Raw genomic sequence first — 21,143 nt, 5'->3', positions numbered from 1 at the left:
TTTTCGGGGCACTTGTTTTTCATTAAAAATACACAAAAATTAATTAAAATAAACATTAATGTAAATTATGTGTTTGCTTTAATAAATGAATGGCAAAAGATATAAAAGGCATATTTTATTAATTAATAATACCTTTTTTTGGGTGCTTTATAAAGGCAATTTTAGAATTAATTACTGAAAAAGGCTTGTTTAATCTCAGGGCAGCATGGCGCTGATTGAGGCAAGATGGTGCTAGACTAGTGAGGCATGTTGCTGCACCATGCTAAAACAGGCTAGGGAAAACACTATTAATATACAGCACCAATCACAACACTCCATCGTTTCACATCTTCATCTAATCCTTAAAACAAACCACAGACTAAATACATGTGTGTACTCATCAGCTAAGGGGCGGGATGGAAACCAATGGTAAAGCGCTCGAAAACTGATGTGCGGTTGGTTTGGGATCAATCCCCGTTTGTGGGCCCATTGGGCTATATATCTCATTCCAGGCAGTGCACCACAACTGGTATGTCAAAGGCCGTGGTATGTGCTATCCTGTCTGTGGGACAGTGCATATTATAAAAGATCCCTTGCTACAATTGGAAAAATGTAGCAGGTTTCTTCTCTGAGACTATATGTCAAAGTTACAACATGTCTGATATCCAATAATGATGTTTAATATACAATGTACAATACAATACAACTTTTATCAGCTAACTTTCCACCAAAAGGGGAGGAGGTAGTAGCGTTATTGCATTCCCGGAATTGAATCTTAGGATTCCGTAAGAATCGTAACATTTATGTAATCTGAATATTTTAGAATTCCATTTCAAAATCTGCAATTTCTGTAAACACAGAATCCCCTTCCCCAAATCTCCACAATATTTAATTTAATTATACGTAATGATAGAAACTAATTTTAACACAGGTTTGATAATCACCTGCTGTAAGCTCGTATCAACTCACCTGTCAAGGCACGTGGTATTGTCGTATCAACTCACCTGTCAAGGCACGTGGTATTGTCGTATCAACTCACCTGTCAAGGCACGTGGTATTGTCGTATCAACTCACCTGTCAAGGCACGTGGTATTGTCGTATCAACTCACCTGTCAAGGCACGTGGTATTGTTGTATCAACTCACTAGTCAAGGCATGTGGTATTGTATCAACTCACCTGTCAAGGCACGTGGTATTGTCATATCAACTCATCTGTCAAGGCACGTGGTATTGTCGTATCAACTCACCTGTCAAGACACGTGGTATTGTCGTATCAACTCACCTGTCAAGGCACGTGGTATTGTCGTATCAACTCACCTGTCAAGGCACGTGGTATTGTCGTATCAACTCACCTGTCAAGACACGTGGTACTGTCGTATCAACTCACCTGTCAAGGCACGTGGTATTGTGGTATCAATTCACCTGTCAAGACATGTGGTATTGTCGTATCAACTCACCTGTCAAAGCACGTGGTATTGTCGTATCAACTCACCTGTCAAGACACGTTGTATTGTCGTATCAACTCACCTGTCAAGGCACGTGGTATTGTCGTATCAACTCACCTGTCAAGGCATGTGGTATTGTCGTATCAACTCACCTGTCAAGGCACGTGGTATTGTCGTCTGCATTTTGAGGAGTTGGGCAGTCAAATCCATCACCAGTGAACATCATTAAGGAAAGATCAGAGGACTCTGTCTCATAGGTTAATTTACTAACCACTAACCAACTAACAACTAACCCACTGTCCTGGACAGACAGCCCAGATAGCTGAGGTGTGCCCAGGACAATGTGCTTGAACCTTAATTGGATATAAGCATGAAAATAAGTTGAAATGAAATTGAAATTGAAAGGTTATGTGTATTGTATATAAAATTTAGTAAAAACATTCTTCAGACGTCTGTTTTGTCATTTTGTAAGAAATGTTCTAGGCCTATATAGCTGAAATTTGGTAAATAGTTAGGCCCACCAGTGGGATTGATGGTATTAAACAATGGTGTTTATAGGTTATGTATATTGGCCTCTATCGCAAATTTCGTACTGTATGCCAGTTTCTATGAAATTTACAAGTAAAAACTCTTGAAATTCTAGATTTAATTTCTACTGTCTATCTACATAAAAGTGTCGTAATATTGAATTTATATGTTGTTTACTTCCTGGGAATTTGGATTTTTAATGTTAAGTCTGTTCCTTTTCAGGCAGTTTTTTCATTTTTAAAACACAAAAATAAATGTAAGTCAAGAAGTGTTTACGATACGCCAATTTTATTTTTACGGTTGTAGTCTACTCTAGAGTGTAATAAACTGTCAATTTACATTTTTTAATTTTTGAAAATAAATTTTCACATAGATTTTGCAAATGTGTGTGGGTAATTACTGCTGTAATTAAATGTCGTATAAATGTCTGAGTAATGTACAGCTATTATAGCTTGGGAATCCGGCATTACTGCTGTAATTAAATGTGTATAAATATGTCTAAGTAATGTACAGCTATTATAGCTTGGGAATCCGGCATTACTGCTGTAATTAAATGTCGTATAAATATGTCTGAGTAATGTACAGCTATTATAGCTTGGGAATCCGGCATTACTGCTGTAATTAAATGTCGTATAAATATGTCTGAGTAATGTACAGCTATTATAGCTTGGGAATCCGGCATTACTGCTGTAATTAAATGTCGTATAAATATGTCTGAGTAATGTACAGCTATTATAGCTTGGGAATCCGGCATTACTGCTGTAATTAAATGTCGTATAAATATGTCTGAGTAATGTACAGCTATTATAGCTTGGGAATCCGGCATTACTGCTTGTGGTTATATATATTATTATTATTATATTTATTATTATATTTATTATTATTATTATTATTATTATTATGTACAACAAGGATATATATATATATATATATAGATATATACATTATAATGGTTTATTGCAGCTTGTTTCACTTCCTTGGTTACACATCAGACCGATTATTATTATCATTATAATAATTATAATTAATATTATTATGTACAACAAGGATATAGACAATACGACGGTTTCTTGCAGCTTGTTTCACTCCCCTGGTTACATACCAGCCCGATCTGTGCTGTCTTGCAGTTCACACAGCACTCGTGGTTCACTGGACTGAAACATAAAATAAACATGTTTCAAAATACCACAGCAGGGTGTATATATATATATACCACCTAATCAAATCGCATATAGACAACAATAGTCACATACATATGTATACATGTATATATACCACCTAATCAAATCGCATATAGACGACAATAGTCACATATACATGTATATATACCACCTAATCAAATCGCATATAGACGACAATAGTCACATATACATGTATATATACCACCTAATCAAATCGCATATAGACGACAATAGTCACATATACATGTATATATATCACCTAATCAAATCGCATATAGACGACAATAGTCACATATACATGTATATATACCACCTAACCAAATCACATATAGACGACAATAGTCACATATACATGTATATATACCACCTAATCAAATCGCATATAGACAATAGCCACATATACATGTATATATACCACCTAATCAAATCACATATAGACGACAATAGTAACATATACATGTATGGCTAAAACTGAATTTCAACTTAACCCTTACAAAGCATGACAACATATTGTATGCTGTTAAATTAATAACATTATAGGACATGACGATACACTGTACACTGCTACTATTAACTCTTTCCCTCCCATTGTCGACTGCAGTCAAGACACACAAAACTAATGTAAAAACCAATTATTGACTGTAGTTGAGACGCACAAAACTAAAATAAAAACCAATTATTGACTGTAGTCGAGACACACAAAACTAAAATAAAAACCAATTATTGACTGTAGTCGAGACACACAAAACTAAAATAAAACCAATTATCGACTGTAGTCGAGACACACAAAACTAAAATAAAAACCAATTATCGACTGTAGTCGAGACATGCAAAACTAATGTACAAACACATTATTGACTAGTCAAAATGCTCAAAACTAAAGTAAAAATCCACTGTCGACTGTAGTCGAGATGCGCAAAACTAACATAAAAAACACTGACCTCGGTGGCGTCGTGTTTAAGCCATCGGACATATAAGGCTGGTAGGTACTGGGTTCGCAGCTCGGTACCGGCTCCCACCCAGAGTGAGTGTTAACGACTCCATGAGTAGGTGTAAGACCACTACACCCTTTTTTCTCTCACTAACCACTAACTGCTAACCACTGTCCTGGACAGACAACCCAGGTAGCTGAAGTATCTAGGACAGCGTGCTTGAACCGTAATTGGATATAAGCATAAAAATCAAGTTGAAAACGTAAAACCCATTCTCAACAGTAGTCGAGACATGCAAAACTCAGGTAAAACTCAGGTAAAACTCAGGTAAAACCCTTGTCGACTGCAGTCAAGACGAGCAAAACTGATGTATAAACCCTTTGTCGACTGTATTTGAGACTAGCAAAACTGACGTAAAAACCCTTTGTCGACTGTATTCGAGACTAGCAAAACTAATGTAGAAGAATTAGGCCATCCCATTGGCTGTTGGGATGTTCGGACCAGACTACTAGCTGTAGGAGGGGAGTGCACTTAATTGTTCTGAGGACAGGTAATGTGAAAAGAAATGAATGTGCTGAGGTGTCGTTAAAGAAAATGTTTTATTTAATGACGCACTCAACACATTTTATTTACGATTATATGGCATCGGAGTGTTGTTAAAGAGACCGGCCATGGTAGTGTAGTGGTTAAGCCATCAGACTTATGGCCGGTAGCTACGAGCTGGGTTCACACTACATACATGTAATATGTCTGGTATCGTACCTGCATTCCGAGCTGCCAATCAGACGACAGCTAGAACTGCAGCACGGGTCGAGTCCGAACTTGCCAAGGTATCCGGCATCGCATTCCTCATTTTTATCATACTCCAACACTGCATTCCCACAAGTTGTGGCCATCACGGCTTCTACAATCACAACACAACTTAACTGATAAAACTACAACCAAAACACAAAATAAATGATAAAACTACAATGAAAACACAAAATAACTGATGAAACTACAATGAAAACACAAAATAACTGATGAAACTACAATGAAAACACAAACTAACTGATGAAACTACAATGAAAACTCCAAAACTGCCTCTACAATGAAAACACAAAATAACTGATAAAACTCCAAAACTGCCTCTACAATGAAAACACAAAATAACTGATAAAACTCCAAAACTGCCTCTACAATGAAAACACAAAATAACTGATTATTCTTCAACTGTGCTCTATAAAAGACTCCTTGCTGCAAACTTCCTGACCTGGACGGAGGAGCCGGCACGAGCCAACACCTGCGCTCCTGACAGGCGTGCACTACAACAGCTTGTTCTGATTCCTATTCCTATGTCCTGTCCTAATTGAAAAGAGTAGCTCATAGAGTGACAGCATCAGGTTTCCTCTCTCAGTATCTGTGTGGTCCTTAATTATAAGCATATATGTCTGACACCATATGGCCGTAATTAAAATGTGAAATGTGTCGAGTGTGTTGTTAAATAAAATATTCCTCACTCCTTCCTATCAAGGCAGCTGAACCAAGTTCCTTCACAGTGAAAACCCTGTTTGATTGTCTTGCCAATTCAAGTATAGTACAAATCAATTAAAAACATCACATACCTTTAAAACAGCCCTGAAGTCCTTTGGCTTGCAAAACTTCATTTATCAGGAATTTACTACAGGAACTAAATTTCTGAAATAAAACAGTACGAAACAGACATATCATTAGACTAAAACCATTCATATAATGCAACCCGATCAATAAATTATTGTAACTTTTTAACATTTTATTTAATTATTATAATTATTATTTTAACATATGAACCTATTTAACGTATCTCCCTATATTGTACATTCAACAATATTTACAGAAACAGAGAGAGACAGAGACAGAGAGAGACAGAGACAGAGAGAGACAGACACACACAGACAGACAGCCAGCCAGGCAGATATACAGAAGGAAAGACAGACAGAGATAGAGAGACAGACACACAGACAGACACAGACAGGCTGAGGGAGGGGAGAGACAAACAGACAGACAGGCAGAGTTAATAAAGACAAACACTTATACATTTTTTTTTAATAAAAACCACAATTATTATAATATATTTGATCAGTTCATACACACATTAAATGACTGGCCTACTGCTAAAATGGCAGCTGCTTCCAACAGATCAAGCAAGTGTGATATAAGTAAGTTAATATAGATTATTAAGACACAATCACTGAACTCCCCCATGTAATAATTCTGGAATGGCCCTGACTCGCTCTCAGCACAAGGTGCACTGTTCAGTAGTCATAGTATCTAAATCACTTTCCCTTGCGTCACGATTTTCATTTCTACTTGGATGGGATCTGGCTCAGGTGGTAGAGCACTCGCCTGAGGTGTTTGAGTTGCAGGATTAACCCTTTAATGCCCGTAACAAAACTAGCATGAATTCAGAAAAAAATATTGATTTGTGAATAAACATAGCATGTTTATTTTAAAACACTTTCGAGGTTATTTGAAATAAATATTATTATATATATATATTTTTTTTTTTTTTTTTTTAATGTTCTCATATGACAGGGCTTCTAGTTTATGGTAGCCCTACTACTATGGCTAGTGATATTCAGTGTTGGGCTAGTAAATAACTACTACTGCCATGCCCGATGGGGCTTCTAGATTATAGTAGCCCCACTCCCATGGCTAGTGATATTCAGTGTTGGGCTAGTAAATAACTACTATTGCCATGCCCGATGGGGCTTCTAGATTATGGTAGCCCCACTCCCATGGATAGTGATATTCAGTGTTGGGGTAGTAAATAACTACTATTGCCATGCCCAACAGGGCTTCTAGATTATGGTAGCCCCACTCCCATGGCTAGTGCTATTCAGTGTTAGGCTAGTAAATAACTATTATTGCTATGCCCGACATGGCTTCTAGATTATGGTAGCCCTACTCCCATGGCTAGTGATATTAAGTGTTGGGCTAGTAAATAACTACCATTACCATGTCAGACAGGGCTTCTAGATTACGGTAGCCCTACTCCCATGGCTAGTGCTATTCAGTGTTGGGCTAGTAAATAACTACTATTGCCATGCCGGACAGGGCTTCTAGATTACGGTAGCCCTACTCCCATGGCTAGTGCTATTCAGTGTTGGGCTAGTAAATGACTACTATTGCCATGCCAGACAGGGCTTCTAGATTATGGTAGCCCCACTCCCATGGCTAGTGCTATTCAGTGTTGGGCTAGTAAATAACTACTATTACCATGTCAGACAGGGCTTCTAGATTATGGTAGCCCCACTCCCATGGCTAGTGATTTTCAGTGTTGGGCTAGTAAATAACTACTATTGCCATGCCCGACAGGGCTTCTAGATTATGGTAGCCCTACTCCCATGGCTAGTGCTGTTCAGTGTTGGGCTAGTAAATAACTACTATTGCCATGCCCGACAGGGCTTCTAGATTATGATAGCCCTACTCCCATGGCTAGTGCTGTTCAGTGTTGGGCTAGTAAATAACTACTATTACCATGCCTGGGAGCTAGTGAAAACACAATTTGTTAATGCTGTAATGAAGTCTCTTTTGTAAATATGAATATTCTGTGCCATCCTCACCCCCAAAATCCAAGGGTTTTTAAGCTCTATCTCCCTCTTTATGTGACACAACCAATTATTAGAAACTAAGTGAAATTGTATTTACTTGAAGTAAAGTAGGTCTAGTGAATTTTTAATATAGGTATAATCATTCAAGTAAATTGAAACCGGCCTCGGTTGCGTCGTGGTTAGGCCATCGGTCTACAGGCTGGTAGGTACTGGGTTCAGATCCCAGTCGAGGCATGGGATTTTTAATCCAGATACCGACTCCAAACCCTGAGCGAGTGCTCCGCAAGCTCAATGGGTAGGTGTAAACCACTTGCACCAACCAGTGATCCATAACTGGTTCAACAAAGGCCATGGTTTGTGCTATCCTGCCTGTGGGAAATGCAAATAAAAGATCCCTTGCTGCTAATCAGAAAGAGTAGCCCATGTAGTGGCAACAACAGGTTTCCTCTCAAAATCTGTGTGGTCCTTAACCATATGTCTGATGCCATATAACCATAAATAAAATGTGCTGAGTGTGTCGTTATATAAAACATTTCTTTTAAGTAAACTGAACTAATTTTTAGTACTTATTCATTGAGCTTTATAGGATTAACCTTCTTGGTGAATCCAATCTTTTGATTGGGTTTTTACCCTCGTAACAACCAGTGGCACAAAACTGGTATATCAAAGGCTGTGGTAAGTGCTGTCATGTTTGTGCTCTAGTGGTGTCGTTAAACAAAACAAGACTTCAACTCTCACTTCTACTTACATCGTTGTTTGACTCGTAGCCGCTCACAGAGTAGGAGTACATGAGATATTTTCCGTTTCCAAGAATAGATCCGGGGGCACACACTCCAGAAGCTGGGTCATGTTCACTTCCCCAATTGTGTCCTGTAAACAATAACAACAAGGTCTCAGTGGGTTTCCTCTCTAAGACTACATGTAGGAATTACCAAATGTTTGGGATCCAATGACTGATGATTAATAAATCAATGTGCTCTAGTGGTGTGGATAAATAAAACAATCTTTAACTTTTAGTTCAATAGCCAATGTAACTTTTTGTTCTGGGGTGTTGTTAAACATTCTTTAATGCACTGATTCAGAATAGAAGAAGTTTGTTTTGTTTAACAACACCACTAGAGCACACTGATTTATTAATCATTGGCTATTGGATGTCAAAACATCTGGTCCTTTTGACACACTCATAGAGGAAACTGTCTACATTTTTTTCATTAGTAGCAAGGGATCTTTTATATGCACCATCCCACAGACAGGATAGCACATACTTTGATATACCAGTCGTGGGGTACTGGCTGGAACGAGAAATAGTCCAATAAGACCACCAACGGGGATCGATCCTAGACCAACTGCACACCAGGTATGCATCTTACCACTAGGCTACGGCCTGCACTGATTTAGAGTAGATAACAAAACTATCATGCAGAAAATGATGTCACTTTAGAAAAAAATGGCATGTCATTATATATAAAGAAAGAAAGAAAGAAGTGTTTTATTTAACGACGCACTCAACACATTTTATTTACGGTTATATGGCGTCAGACATATGGTTAAGGACCACACAGATTTTGAGAGGAAACCCGCTGTCGCCACTACATGGGCTACTCTTCCGATTGGCAGCAAGGGATCTTTTATTTGCGATTCCCACAGGCAGGATAGCACAAACCATGGCCTTTGTTGAACCAGTTATGGATCACTGGTCGGTGCAAGTGGTTTACACCTACCCATTGAGTCTTGCGGAGCACTCACTCAGGGTTTGGAGTCGGTATCTGGATTAAAAAGCCCATGCCGCGACTGGGATGCGAACCCAGTACCTACCAGCCTGTAGACCGATGACCTGCCACGACGCCACTGAGGCCGGTGTCATTATATATAAATATACATTTATATATCCCGGGCCAAGCCACTGGCTATCCAGAGATTTAGCCTGTGACGGACATGCCTGAAACCGTAGTGGTATATGGGCATGTAAATAAATACTCTTTCTCTCTCATTATATAAAACAGATCATTAAAAAGAGGATGAAAGACACTGATTTGCGTATTTTTAACTACGTTAAACTTTATAATTAAAATAATTTTTATTTTTTAAAAATTGATCGATGTATCACAGTCACATATTTTATTTAGTATAAAACAACCATTCTGAGTACTGTTAAAAGCAATACATGTTCCCTTCCAGGCATAACACATTTTTGTATCTCCTAATTTCAAGGGAAGTAACTAGCTGTCAAAAATGGGCAAATCAACATGAAATAATTTGTAAAGCTATACACAGAACTCCAGCTCAGTATCTTGAGGCATTGTGGGTAAAAGATATTTGTGAGACAGACAAACATACATACAGACGAAGACAAAAAAAAGCCAATATTCCCCTCTGGATGGACCAGATGGGGACTAATACATTCACTATGCTATGTGATTTATATAATTTGTCACTGTTATATATTTGATAAATTCACAAAACATTGCAATTATTGTGTATATATTCAGGGGCGGAATCAATTGTTTTCCAGCTTGATCAATTTGACTAAAATACATAAGAGGCCATTTCATGGGTTTTTTCTAATACGATTTTTTATGTCAATGAATGATGTATGAAAATATGGTTTTCACATATCATTCATTGACATAAAAAATCGCTCGTTAACATAAAAATCATATTTGGAAAAAAACCCATGAAATGGTCTATTTATTATATACATATTTCCTAATTTTTGAAAATATCTTTCGCTGTTTGGTAATATTTTTCGCTTATCCTATCGAAAACATATAACGTCATGATATATTTCTTCCTATGGAACTTTGCTATTTACTTAACCATAGACTTTTAAAAAGAAATTTGAATAAAATTTATCTTTATTAACATTTATTTAACAATACTGCGGTGCAAACATACCTGACAAAGCGATCCTTCAAAAACTCCCACAAAAACAAAACGAGTCGAATGCCGTTAAATTCTTACACTTACACTCAATGACACTACATTGTGTCATCATTATTTAGCTTCCTATTCAATTAGTTTTAGATATTTTATCGTAATTGCACTTCGTATCCCTTTTTTTCATAAGTACAGTTGTTTAAATTACTTTTATTTTTCAAATACGATCAGAAGCATTGGTAATCATCAAATTTAAATATGAAGAAATGAGACAAAGGGAGATAATTTAATCATGCACTTTTACAAAAAAGTAAATACGATTTCTATATTTTCATTGTAGCTAAAATACAGTGAAAATATGACTTTTCACCGGATATCACTTTTATGGTTTCCGTAGATCTATATATTTCATTGCTATGTATATAATAAAATCACATTCTACGCATTAAATACTTTTTGCTTACCAAATTCTGCAGATATTCCAGGAATATGAAATAAGAAAAAAGAAAAAACATTCAGAGGATATAATATTATGTTACACAACTGAACAATCTAATGAAACATGCACACTGTTGATCATATAATGTCAAATTAATGGAGGAATAAGAAAATTGAAATTATATTAATTTATAATTTTTGAAAGAAATAAAAGAAAAACGTACAAATATAAGGATATAATAAAAGACAAATATATATATAATTATATATTAGTTTTGACCAGGAATAAGCTCTATAGTGACCAAAACAAAACACTATAAGCTTAGCAGGGGTGAGCTTATTCCCAGACAAGGGGGTCAGAGGGTTTTTAAAATAAAATAAAATAATGAAATGAATGAATAAATAAGAGAAAAAACTTTTAAAAATATTTTATTCAGTACCATATATTTTATTTTGTACCATTTGTTATTGAAGGGACATTCCTGAGTTTGCTGCATTGCAAGATGTTTCCGACTAATAAAATATTTCTATGATTAAACATACCCGGTACATATTAAATATATTTTCTTGTTTAGAATATCAGTGTCTGTATATTCAATGTGTTTCTGGTCATCTTAATATTTGTAAGAAGCCCAGACTGAATTTTGTCTTCAAATAATGTTGTACGTACGAAAAAAATAATATTTTAGGAAATAAAATGAAATTTAACCTAGTACAAATATTAGAACGATCAGAAACATGTTTAATATAGAGCCACTAATATTTTACCTGGAAAAATATAGTTGATATGTAATTACAATCATTAAAAAGTCTCTGTTAGTTGATAACATCTTAAAAATTGCATCGAACTCAGGAATGTACCTTTAATCTATTTAATCTAGGTACATGTAAGAACAATAAATCTGCCTGTTTGTGTATCGTCTGTGAGATACTGAATATATTATACACACCGTGAGCTGAAACCAAATCTGCCTTTCAGTAAGTATTGTCTGTGAGATACTGAATATATTATACACACCATGAGCAGTAACAAAGTCTGCCTGTTGCGTAAATATTGTCTGTGAGATACTAAATATATTATACACACCGTGAGCTGTAACCAAATCTGCCTTTGAGGAAGTATTGTCTGTGAGATACTGAATATAATATACACATCGTGAGCTGTAACCAAATCTGCCTTTGAGTAAGTATTGTCTGTGAGATACTGAATATATTATACACATCGTGAGCTGTAACCAAATCTGCCTTTGAGTAAGTATAGTCTGTGAGAAAGAAATGTTTTATTTAATGATGCACTCAACATATTTTATTTACGGTTATATGGCGTCAGACATATGGTTAAGGACCACACAGATTTTGAGAGGAAACCCACTGTCGCCACTACATGGGCTACTATTTCCGATTAGCAGCAAGGGATTAAAAATCCCATGCCTCGACTGGGATCCGAACCCAGTACCTACCAACCTGTAGACCGATGGCCTAACCATGACGCCACCGAGGCCGGTATATAGTCTGTGAGATACTGAATATATTATACACACTGTGAGCAGTAACCAAATCTGCCTGTTAAGTATCATCTGTGAGATACTGAATATATTATACACACCGTGAGCAGTAATCAAATCTGCCTGTTAAGTATCATCTGTGAGATACTGAATATATTATACACACCGTGAGCAGTAACCAAATCTGCCTGTTAAGTATCATCTGTGAGATACTGAATATATTATACACACCGTGAGCAGTAACCAAATCTGCCTGTTAAGTATCATCATCTGTGAAGTATATCTGAATACTATTATACACACCGTGAGCAGTGAGATACTGAATATATTATACACACCGTGAGCAACCAAATCTGCCTGTTAAGTATCATCTGTGAGATACTGAATATATTATACACACCGTGAGCAGTAACCAAATCTGCCTGTTAAGTATCATCTGTGAGATACTGAATATATTATACACACCGTGAGCAGTAACCAAATCTGCCTGTTAAGTATCATCTGTGAGATACTGAATATATTATACACACCGTGAGCAGTAACCAAATCTGCCTGTTAAGTATCATCTGTGAGATACTGAATATATTATACACACCGTGAGCAGTAACCAAATCTGCCTGTTAAGTATCATCTGTGAGATACTGAATATATTATACACACCGTGAGCAGTAATCAAATCTGCCTGTTAAGTATCATCTGTGAGATACTGAATATATTATACACACCGTGAGCAGTAATCAAATCTGCCTGTTAAGTATCATCTGTGAGATACTGAATATATTATACACACCGTGAGCAGTAATCAAATCTGCCTGTTAAATATATTATACACACCTGTTAAGTATCATCTGTGAGATACTGAATATATTATACACACCGTGAGCAGTAACCAAATCTGCCTGTTGTGTAAGAACCGTTTGTCCCTCGTAATTCATCGAACTGCTCCAGCCAGTGTTTGAATCTGAAACAGCGAATCAGATGTATTAGTAAAATAAAGTTAGTTTGTTTACTTTAATGAAATGACACCACTAGAGCACATAGATTAATTAATTATCACCGATTGAATGTGAAACATTTCATAATTCTAATATATACATGTACATATATTCTTCAGAGTAAATCTGCTTATGTTTGCCATTAGCAGCAAGGAATCTTTTATATGCACTTTTACAGACAAGACGGTCTTTGATATAATTACACATTTATCATGCAACCATATACATATACTTCCTGTGACCTGATAACCCCTACCTGATAACTCAAAGTGTTGTCATGTAAGTCCAGGCCTTGACCGTTATCGTTTTTCAGTGGGAGCCCACTGGGCTACTAGGTTATAAAATCTGGTAGTCCTCAGTAAAATTGGTAGCCCAATAATTTTAATAAATTAAAAAAAGTGAGAAAAAAGCAACATCATTTATTTTTGCAGAGTAACGGGATGTGCAAAAAAAAAATCTAGTAGCCCGACGGACTACTGATTTAGATGTCTGGTAGCCCGAGCAATATATTAGTAACCAAAATATCCTGGGGCTACTGCTAAGGTCGAGCTATGTGTCACTGCCTGATAACACCTCCGTTGCTAGCATGATAACCTTGTCGTTGCTATGTGTCACTGCCTTATAACACCTCCGTTGCTAGCATGATAACCTTGTCGTTGCTATGTGTCACTGCCTGATAACACCTCCGTTGCTAGCATGATAACCTTGTCGTTGCTATGTGTCACTGCCTGATAACACCTCCGTTGCTAGCATGATAACCTTGTCGTTGCTATGTGTCACTGCCTTATAACACCTCCGTTGCTAGCATGATAACCTTGTCGTTGCTATGTGTCACTGCCTTATAACACCTCCGTTGCTAGCATGATAACCTTGTCGTTGCTATGTGTCACTGCCTGATAACACCTCCGTTGCTAGCATGATAACCTTGTCGTTGCTATGTGTCACTGCCTTATAACACCTCTGTTGCTAGCATGATAACCTTCTCGTTGCTATGTGTCACTGCCTGATAACACCTCCGTTGCTAGCATGATAACCTTGTCATTGCTATGTGTCACTGCCTGATAACACCTCCGTTGCTAGCATGATAACCTTGTCATTGCTATGTGTCACTGCCTTATAACACCTCTGTTGCTAGCATGATAACCTTGTCGTTGCTATGTGTCACTGCCTGATAACACCTCCTTTGCTAGCATGATAACCTTGTCGTTGCTATGTGTCACTGCCTGATAACACCTCCATTGCTAGCATGATACCCTTTTCGTTGCTATGTGTTACAATATCACTAGGAAAGGAGTTGTGCACATAAAATAAATATAGCATTAATTACACTTCCCGTAACATCAAACTACCTCTTATTTTTCAATTCTCCATTATTTGCTCCCATTCGGAAATATAGCCAGTGTTTTGAATTAAAAATTTGAAACAAAAAAGCAAGTAGTTTCCTGCAAAGAATGTTTACAAATGGAACAGTATCTGACATCGAAGTCACTAGCAGGCAGTGATGTAGATTTTCACGTCACACATAAACTTGGAGTTTATTTTGAAAGAAAAAGGTACAAAAATTGTAATGTTGTGGCACAACAGACTGAAATATACAGGGTAAGCAAAGTATTTTATTTAAAATTTGAAAACACATAACCTTTTGGCTGGCTATGCCATTCCCAAGATGCTTTTGGGCACCTGCTATTATCCGACTTCCTGTAGTAGTTTCTACACAATAATACTAAAAGTTTCTATATGGCTTTTGACTGAAACTTATTACAAAAATATAGCTTGAAAGGGGTTGTATGATAAAAAAATATATCATGTTATTATATTTTGATATCGTGGTTATGTGGCTCACTAAAGCTTGCCTGTTACACTGTTATGTAAACCTCACCAAATAACCACAATATCATAACGTAATAACCTGATATTCTATATGTATCTGATGTGGGCGACTGGTTTGGATGAGAAAAAAAAAAAAATCCTATTAAAAAAATGGGCCTACCAAGGAGGTTCAATGCAATGAACCAAGCCCCAAGATATGACAGAACATACCATGGCCTTTGATATACCAGTTGTGGAGCTCTGGTTGGAACTGGTAAAAAACAGTTAAGGTTGACGAAAGTCACTTTCCACACCCTTGCTTTTGCTTCGTACACAATAAATCAGGGGTGGGAATTGGTGAACTGTAAAAAAGACGAAATCTAGAGGGGTCCCGGAAATTCTTGAAATCCTAGGTTAAAATCTGTGCCATCTGACATAATTTGGAGGAAAGGACCATTAAAATCCGAGAAAACGCAATGTTCCATGAGAGGAAAACAGCTGAATTCCACCCCTGATAAATATAGCATATCTTTCTGTAATTTCACTCGAAATTCATATTTCGTAAAATGTACAACTTTTTTAATCACAAGATTTTCTTCAAACAAATTCAGGTGCATAGTAATGTTCAAGCAAAAAAAATTCAATAGCAATTTTGCATTGAAATTTTTCAAGCATTCTTGAAACGGAAACGTCATGTACCCAGTTTATGATTATTTGAAGGAAATGCAAAGTGACGTCATTGGAATACTAATGCCATTCAAATTCAAAATTAGCTATATTATTACAATGCTTCGCCACATTAAAATAAAAACTGGTCTACTAACCTTGACCGCTGTCAAATTTCTATAACAAGCAGACAATGGTGTTTACAGTCAGTATTTTTTATTTTTCATAATTTTGGACAAAATATTAATTTTAAGTTTTAAAAGAGGAAAGAAATAAAAAGTACCTTTTGTCAAATAATATATATTATATCATATCAAAAAATTACCCTTGAATATCTAAGAGGTGGGAATTGGTGAACTGAAAAAAAGAGGAAATCTAGATAGGTCCCGGAAATTCTTGAAATCCTAGGTTAAAATCTATGCCATATCTGACACATTTTGGAGGAAAGGACAATTAAAATGCGAGGAAATGCAATGTTCCATGAGAGGAAGACAGCTGGTTAGAGGAGAATTCAGATCCCTGATATGTTTTATTTACTGTGTACAAAGCCCAGACAAAGGTCCAAAAAGTAACTGTCCTCGACCTTAGAAAATGAAAGGTTTTCAAGATGTACAACCATAAACCAGTTGAACAATGTCATAGATTGGGGCAGTCTGACATTTTTACTTTTACCTTGCATAAAGGCCTGTTCACACTGAATCTGAAAACCCCCCAGCAATTTGCTGTGTACAGTCACTGCTAAGCAAATTGCTCTGTATGTTATTTACTGAACTGTTCATACAAAACAACTGTACGAAAAACTAACATCTGAATTACCACTGAAACTGCTCATTGACTGAATTAAGGGTGGTTTCCGTTGTGGTTTTTGGTATGATATCTGCATGATTTGGTGTGAGTGCACCTTTAGGGGTTGTATACTTACTTGCAGAACAAATGCCCCCTGCAGCACCGGTGTTCTTGGAGGCGATGTAAGCGAGGCCAAGGACGTTGCCTGAGAACGCCTGGTGCGTGAACAGGTGAGCCAGACAGAATGAGTTGAAGTAGGTCTCCGTGCTGAAGGCCTGAGAATAAGGAAAGGAAAGGAATGTAAGTTTAACAACAGTAATAAAGGTCTAAGTCCAGGGAAACGAAACACCTCAGCACATTTTAAACTATGGCTATCAGGAAAGGAATGTTTGTTTAATGACACCTCAGCACATTTTAAACTATGGCTATCAGGAAAGGAATGTTTGTTTAATGACACCTCAGCACATTTTAAACTATGGCTATCAGGAAAGGAATGTTTGTTTAATGACACCTCAGCACATTTTAAACTATGGCTATCAGGAAAGGAATGTTTGTTTAATGACACCTCAGCACATTTTAAACTATGGCTATCAGGAAAGGAATGTTTGTTTAATGACACCTCAGCACATTTTGAACTATGGCTATCAGGAAAGGAATGTTTGTTTAATGACACCTCAGCACATTTTAAACTATGGCTATCAGGAAAGGAATGTTTGTTTAATGACACCTCAGCACATTTTAAACTATGGCTATCAGGAAAGGAATGTTTGTTTAATGACACCTCAGCACATTTTAAACTATGGCTATCAGGAAAGGAATGTTTGTTTAATGACACCTCAGCACATTTTAAACCATGGCTATCAGGAAAGGAATGTTTGTTTAATGACACCTCAGCACATTTTGAACTATGGTTGTTATGAAAGGAATTTATACGACACCTCAGCACATTTTAAACTATGGCTATCAGGAAAGGAATGTTTGTTTAATGACACCTCAGCACATTTTGAACTATGGTTGTTATGAAAGGAATTTATACGCACATTTTGAACTATGGCTCAGCAAATGTTGTTTAAACTATGGCTATCAGGAAAGGAATGTTTGTTTAATGACACCTCAGCACATTTTGAACTATGGTTGTTATGAAAGGAATTTATACGACACCTCAGCACATTTTAAACTATGGCTATCAGGAAAGGAATGTTTGTTTAATGACACCTCAGCACATTTTGAACTATGGCTATCAGGAAAGGAATGTTTGTTTAATGACACCTCAGCACATTTTAAACTATGGCTATCAGGAAAGGAATGTTTGTTTAATGACACCTCAGCACATTTTGAACTATGGTTGTTATGAAAGGAATTTATACGACACCTCAGCACATTTTAAACTATGGCTATCAGGAAAGGAATGTTTGTTTAATGACACCTCAGCACATTTTGAACTATGGTTGTTATGAAAGGAATTTATACGACACCTCAGCACATTTTAAACTAAAGGAAAGGAATGTTTGTTTAATGACTATGGCTATCAGGAAAGGAATGTTTGTTTAATGACACCTCAGCACATTTTAAACTATGGTTGTTATGAAAGGAATTTATACGACACCTCAGCACATTTTAAACTATGGCTATCAGGAAAGGAATGTTTGTTTAATGACACCTCAGCACATTTTGAACTATGGTTGTTATGAAAGGAATTTATACGACACCTCAGCACATTTTAAACTATGTCTATCAGGAAAGGAATGTTTGTTTAATGACACCTCAGCACATTTTGAACTATGAAAGGAATTTATACGACACCTCAGCACATTTTGAACTATGGCTATCAGGAAAGGAATGTTTGTTTAATGACACCTCAGCACATTTTGAACTATGAAAGGAATTTATACGACACCTCAGCACATTTTAAACTATGGCTATCAGGAAAGGAATGTTTGTTTAATGACACCTCAGCACATTTTGAACTATGAAAGGAATTTATACGACACCTCAGCACATTTTAAACTATGGCTATCAGGAAAGGAATGTTTGTTTAATGACACCTCAGCACATTTTGAACTATGAAAGGAATTTATATGACACCTCAGCACATTTTAAACTATGGCTATCAGGAAAGGAATGTTTGTTTAATGACACCTCAGCACATTTTGAACTATGAAAGGAATTTATACGACACCTCAGCACATTTTAAACTATGGCTATCAGGAAAGGAATGTTTGTTTAATGACACCTCAGCACATTTTGAACTATGAAAGGAATTTATACGACACCTCAGCACATTTTAAACTATGGCTATCAGGAAAGGAATGTTTGTTTAATGACACCTCAGCACATTTTGAACTATGGTTGTTATGAAAGGAATTTATACGACACCTCAGCACATTTTAAACTATGGCTATCAGGAAAGGAATGTTTGTTTAATGACACCTCAGCACATTTTGAACTATGGTTGTTATGAAAGGAATTTATACGACACCTCAGCACATTTTAAACTATGGCTATCAGGAAAGGAATGTTTGTTTAATGACACCTCAGCACATTTTGAACTATGGTTGTTATGAAAGGAATTTATACGACACCTCAGCACATTTTAAACTATGGCTATCAGGAAAGGAATGTTTGTTTAATGACACCTCAGCACATTTTGAACTATGAAAGGAATTTATACGACACCTCAGCACATTTTAAACTATGGCTATTAGGAAAGGAAAGGAATGTTTGTTTAATGTCGATCACCTCAGAACATTTTATATTTTGAATATTAGGAAAGGAAAGGAATGTCCGTTTTAATACAATTGATGCATTTTAAACTATGGCCATTAGGAATGGAATAAGACAGACAGACAGACAGACATACCACGGATATGACTGCAAATTAACATATAGACAGACAGAAACATGGTTATGACCTCTCAAAAGATGTATTTCACATTGCAAGAGATGAAAAATATCACATGGGTATGTCCTCCAACAGTGTAATAAACCTGCTGTAAGGTACAGACATACGTACATACACACACACACACACACACACACACACACACACACACACACACACACACCACACACACACACACACACACACACATACACACATACACAAATGCACATACACAAACACACACACACACACATACACATACACACACACATACATTGTACATACATACATACATTGTACATACATACACACACACACATTGTACATACATTGTACATACAGACAGACAGACAGACAGACAGACTACCTCTAGTAATGCTGCCGGTGTCCACGGAGTAGTGGGTGCCATGTTGTAATGCACACTGCCACCTGTTGGTACGGTGGGAAACTTGTTGATGATCATCTGTGAATATGAAAATAATTTTAAAAACCCAAATCAGCAAATGTCTTCAGAATATACTGTAAAGCATAGCACAGTGAAACCTCTCAAAACCAGACCCTCTGCAAACCGGACATTTTTCACATTCCTTTTTGAAAACCCCCGGATACCTCTTAATAACGGACATTTTTACTGGTCCTGAGGGTGTTCGGTTTAGAGGCATTTCACTGCATATATTAGCGACCTTACAATTTAATGAAATCCAAGTAAGTGATTAGCATCACAAATCTTCAGCAAGGTCTGCATACATAAGACATTAAAAAATAAGCTTTACGTTGTAGGACTGGTGGAGAGAACACTTTTGATCTCTCTTGATGTTCACGACTGGTATATCAAAGGCTGTGGTATATGCTGTCCTGTCTGTGGGAAAGTCCATATAAAAGATACAAATGTAGCGGGTTTCATCTAATGACTATGTGTTGGAATTACCAAATGTTTGACATCCAATAGCTGATGATTATTTAATCAATGTGCTCCAGTGGTGTCGTTAAACAAAACAATCATCGGCTATTGGATGTCAAACATTTGCTAATTTTGACATATAGTCTTAGAGAAGAAACCCGCTACATTTTTCCATTAGTAGCAATTAAGGGATCTTTTAAATGCACCATGCCAGAGACAGGGTAGCACATACCATAGCCTTTGATATATTAGTCGTGATGCATTTGCTGGAACGAGAAGTAGCCCAATGGGCCCAATGACAGGGAATCGATGCCATACCAACCGTGCATTAGGCTACGTCGTGCCCCTTAACTGAACAGAGATGTATTTACATGTATGTAAACGCATTGTAATACAGTCAGACCTCGTTACGACGACTACATTTGTCCCTGGGTCACTTTGTTATTATATTGAAATTGTCGTTACATCAATTTATTAATCATCGGCTATTGGGTGTCAATAGTAGCAAGTGATCATTTATATGCACCATCCTACAGACAGGATAACACATACCAAAGCATTTAATATACCAGTTGTGGTGCACTGGCTGGAATGAGAAATAGCCCAATGGTTCCACCAGCGGAGATGGATCACAGACCATCGTTAA

At 36.8% G+C, this 21,143-nt stretch overlaps 1 protein-coding gene across 1 annotated transcript in view; it reads right to left on the bottom strand.

The window, feature by feature from the left end:
• Positions 1–21,143, bottom strand: part of LOC121387804 (ADAM 17-like protease) — a 42,874-nt gene that overhangs the window by 7,797 nt on the left and 13,934 nt on the right. Inside the window, exons 9-17 of the mRNA XM_041519016.1 lie at positions 19,964–20,059; positions 16,849–16,987; positions 13,334–13,417; positions 10,978–10,983; positions 8,385–8,506; positions 5,669–5,741; positions 4,827–4,968; positions 3,004–3,105; positions 1,576–1,638 (exon numbers count right to left, since the gene is read on the bottom strand). Coding sequence (XP_041374950.1) covers positions 1,576–1,638; positions 3,004–3,105; positions 4,827–4,968; positions 5,669–5,741; positions 8,385–8,506; positions 10,978–10,983; positions 13,334–13,417; positions 16,849–16,987; positions 19,964–20,059 — 827 coding nt within the window. The remainder of the gene's footprint in view (positions 1–1,575; positions 1,639–3,003; positions 3,106–4,826; positions 4,969–5,668; positions 5,742–8,384; positions 8,507–10,977; positions 10,984–13,333; positions 13,418–16,848; positions 16,988–19,963; positions 20,060–21,143) is intronic.

The sequence above is a fragment of the Gigantopelta aegis genome, chromosome 13 (genome assembly GCF_016097555.1).
Source record: "Gigantopelta aegis isolate Gae_Host chromosome 13, Gae_host_genome, whole genome shotgun sequence".
Lineage (NCBI taxonomy): Eukaryota > Metazoa > Mollusca > Gastropoda > Neomphalida > Peltospiridae > Gigantopelta > Gigantopelta aegis.
The sequence above is the reverse complement of the archived record's forward strand: the minus strand, read 5'-3'. Positions and strand labels throughout refer to the sequence as shown.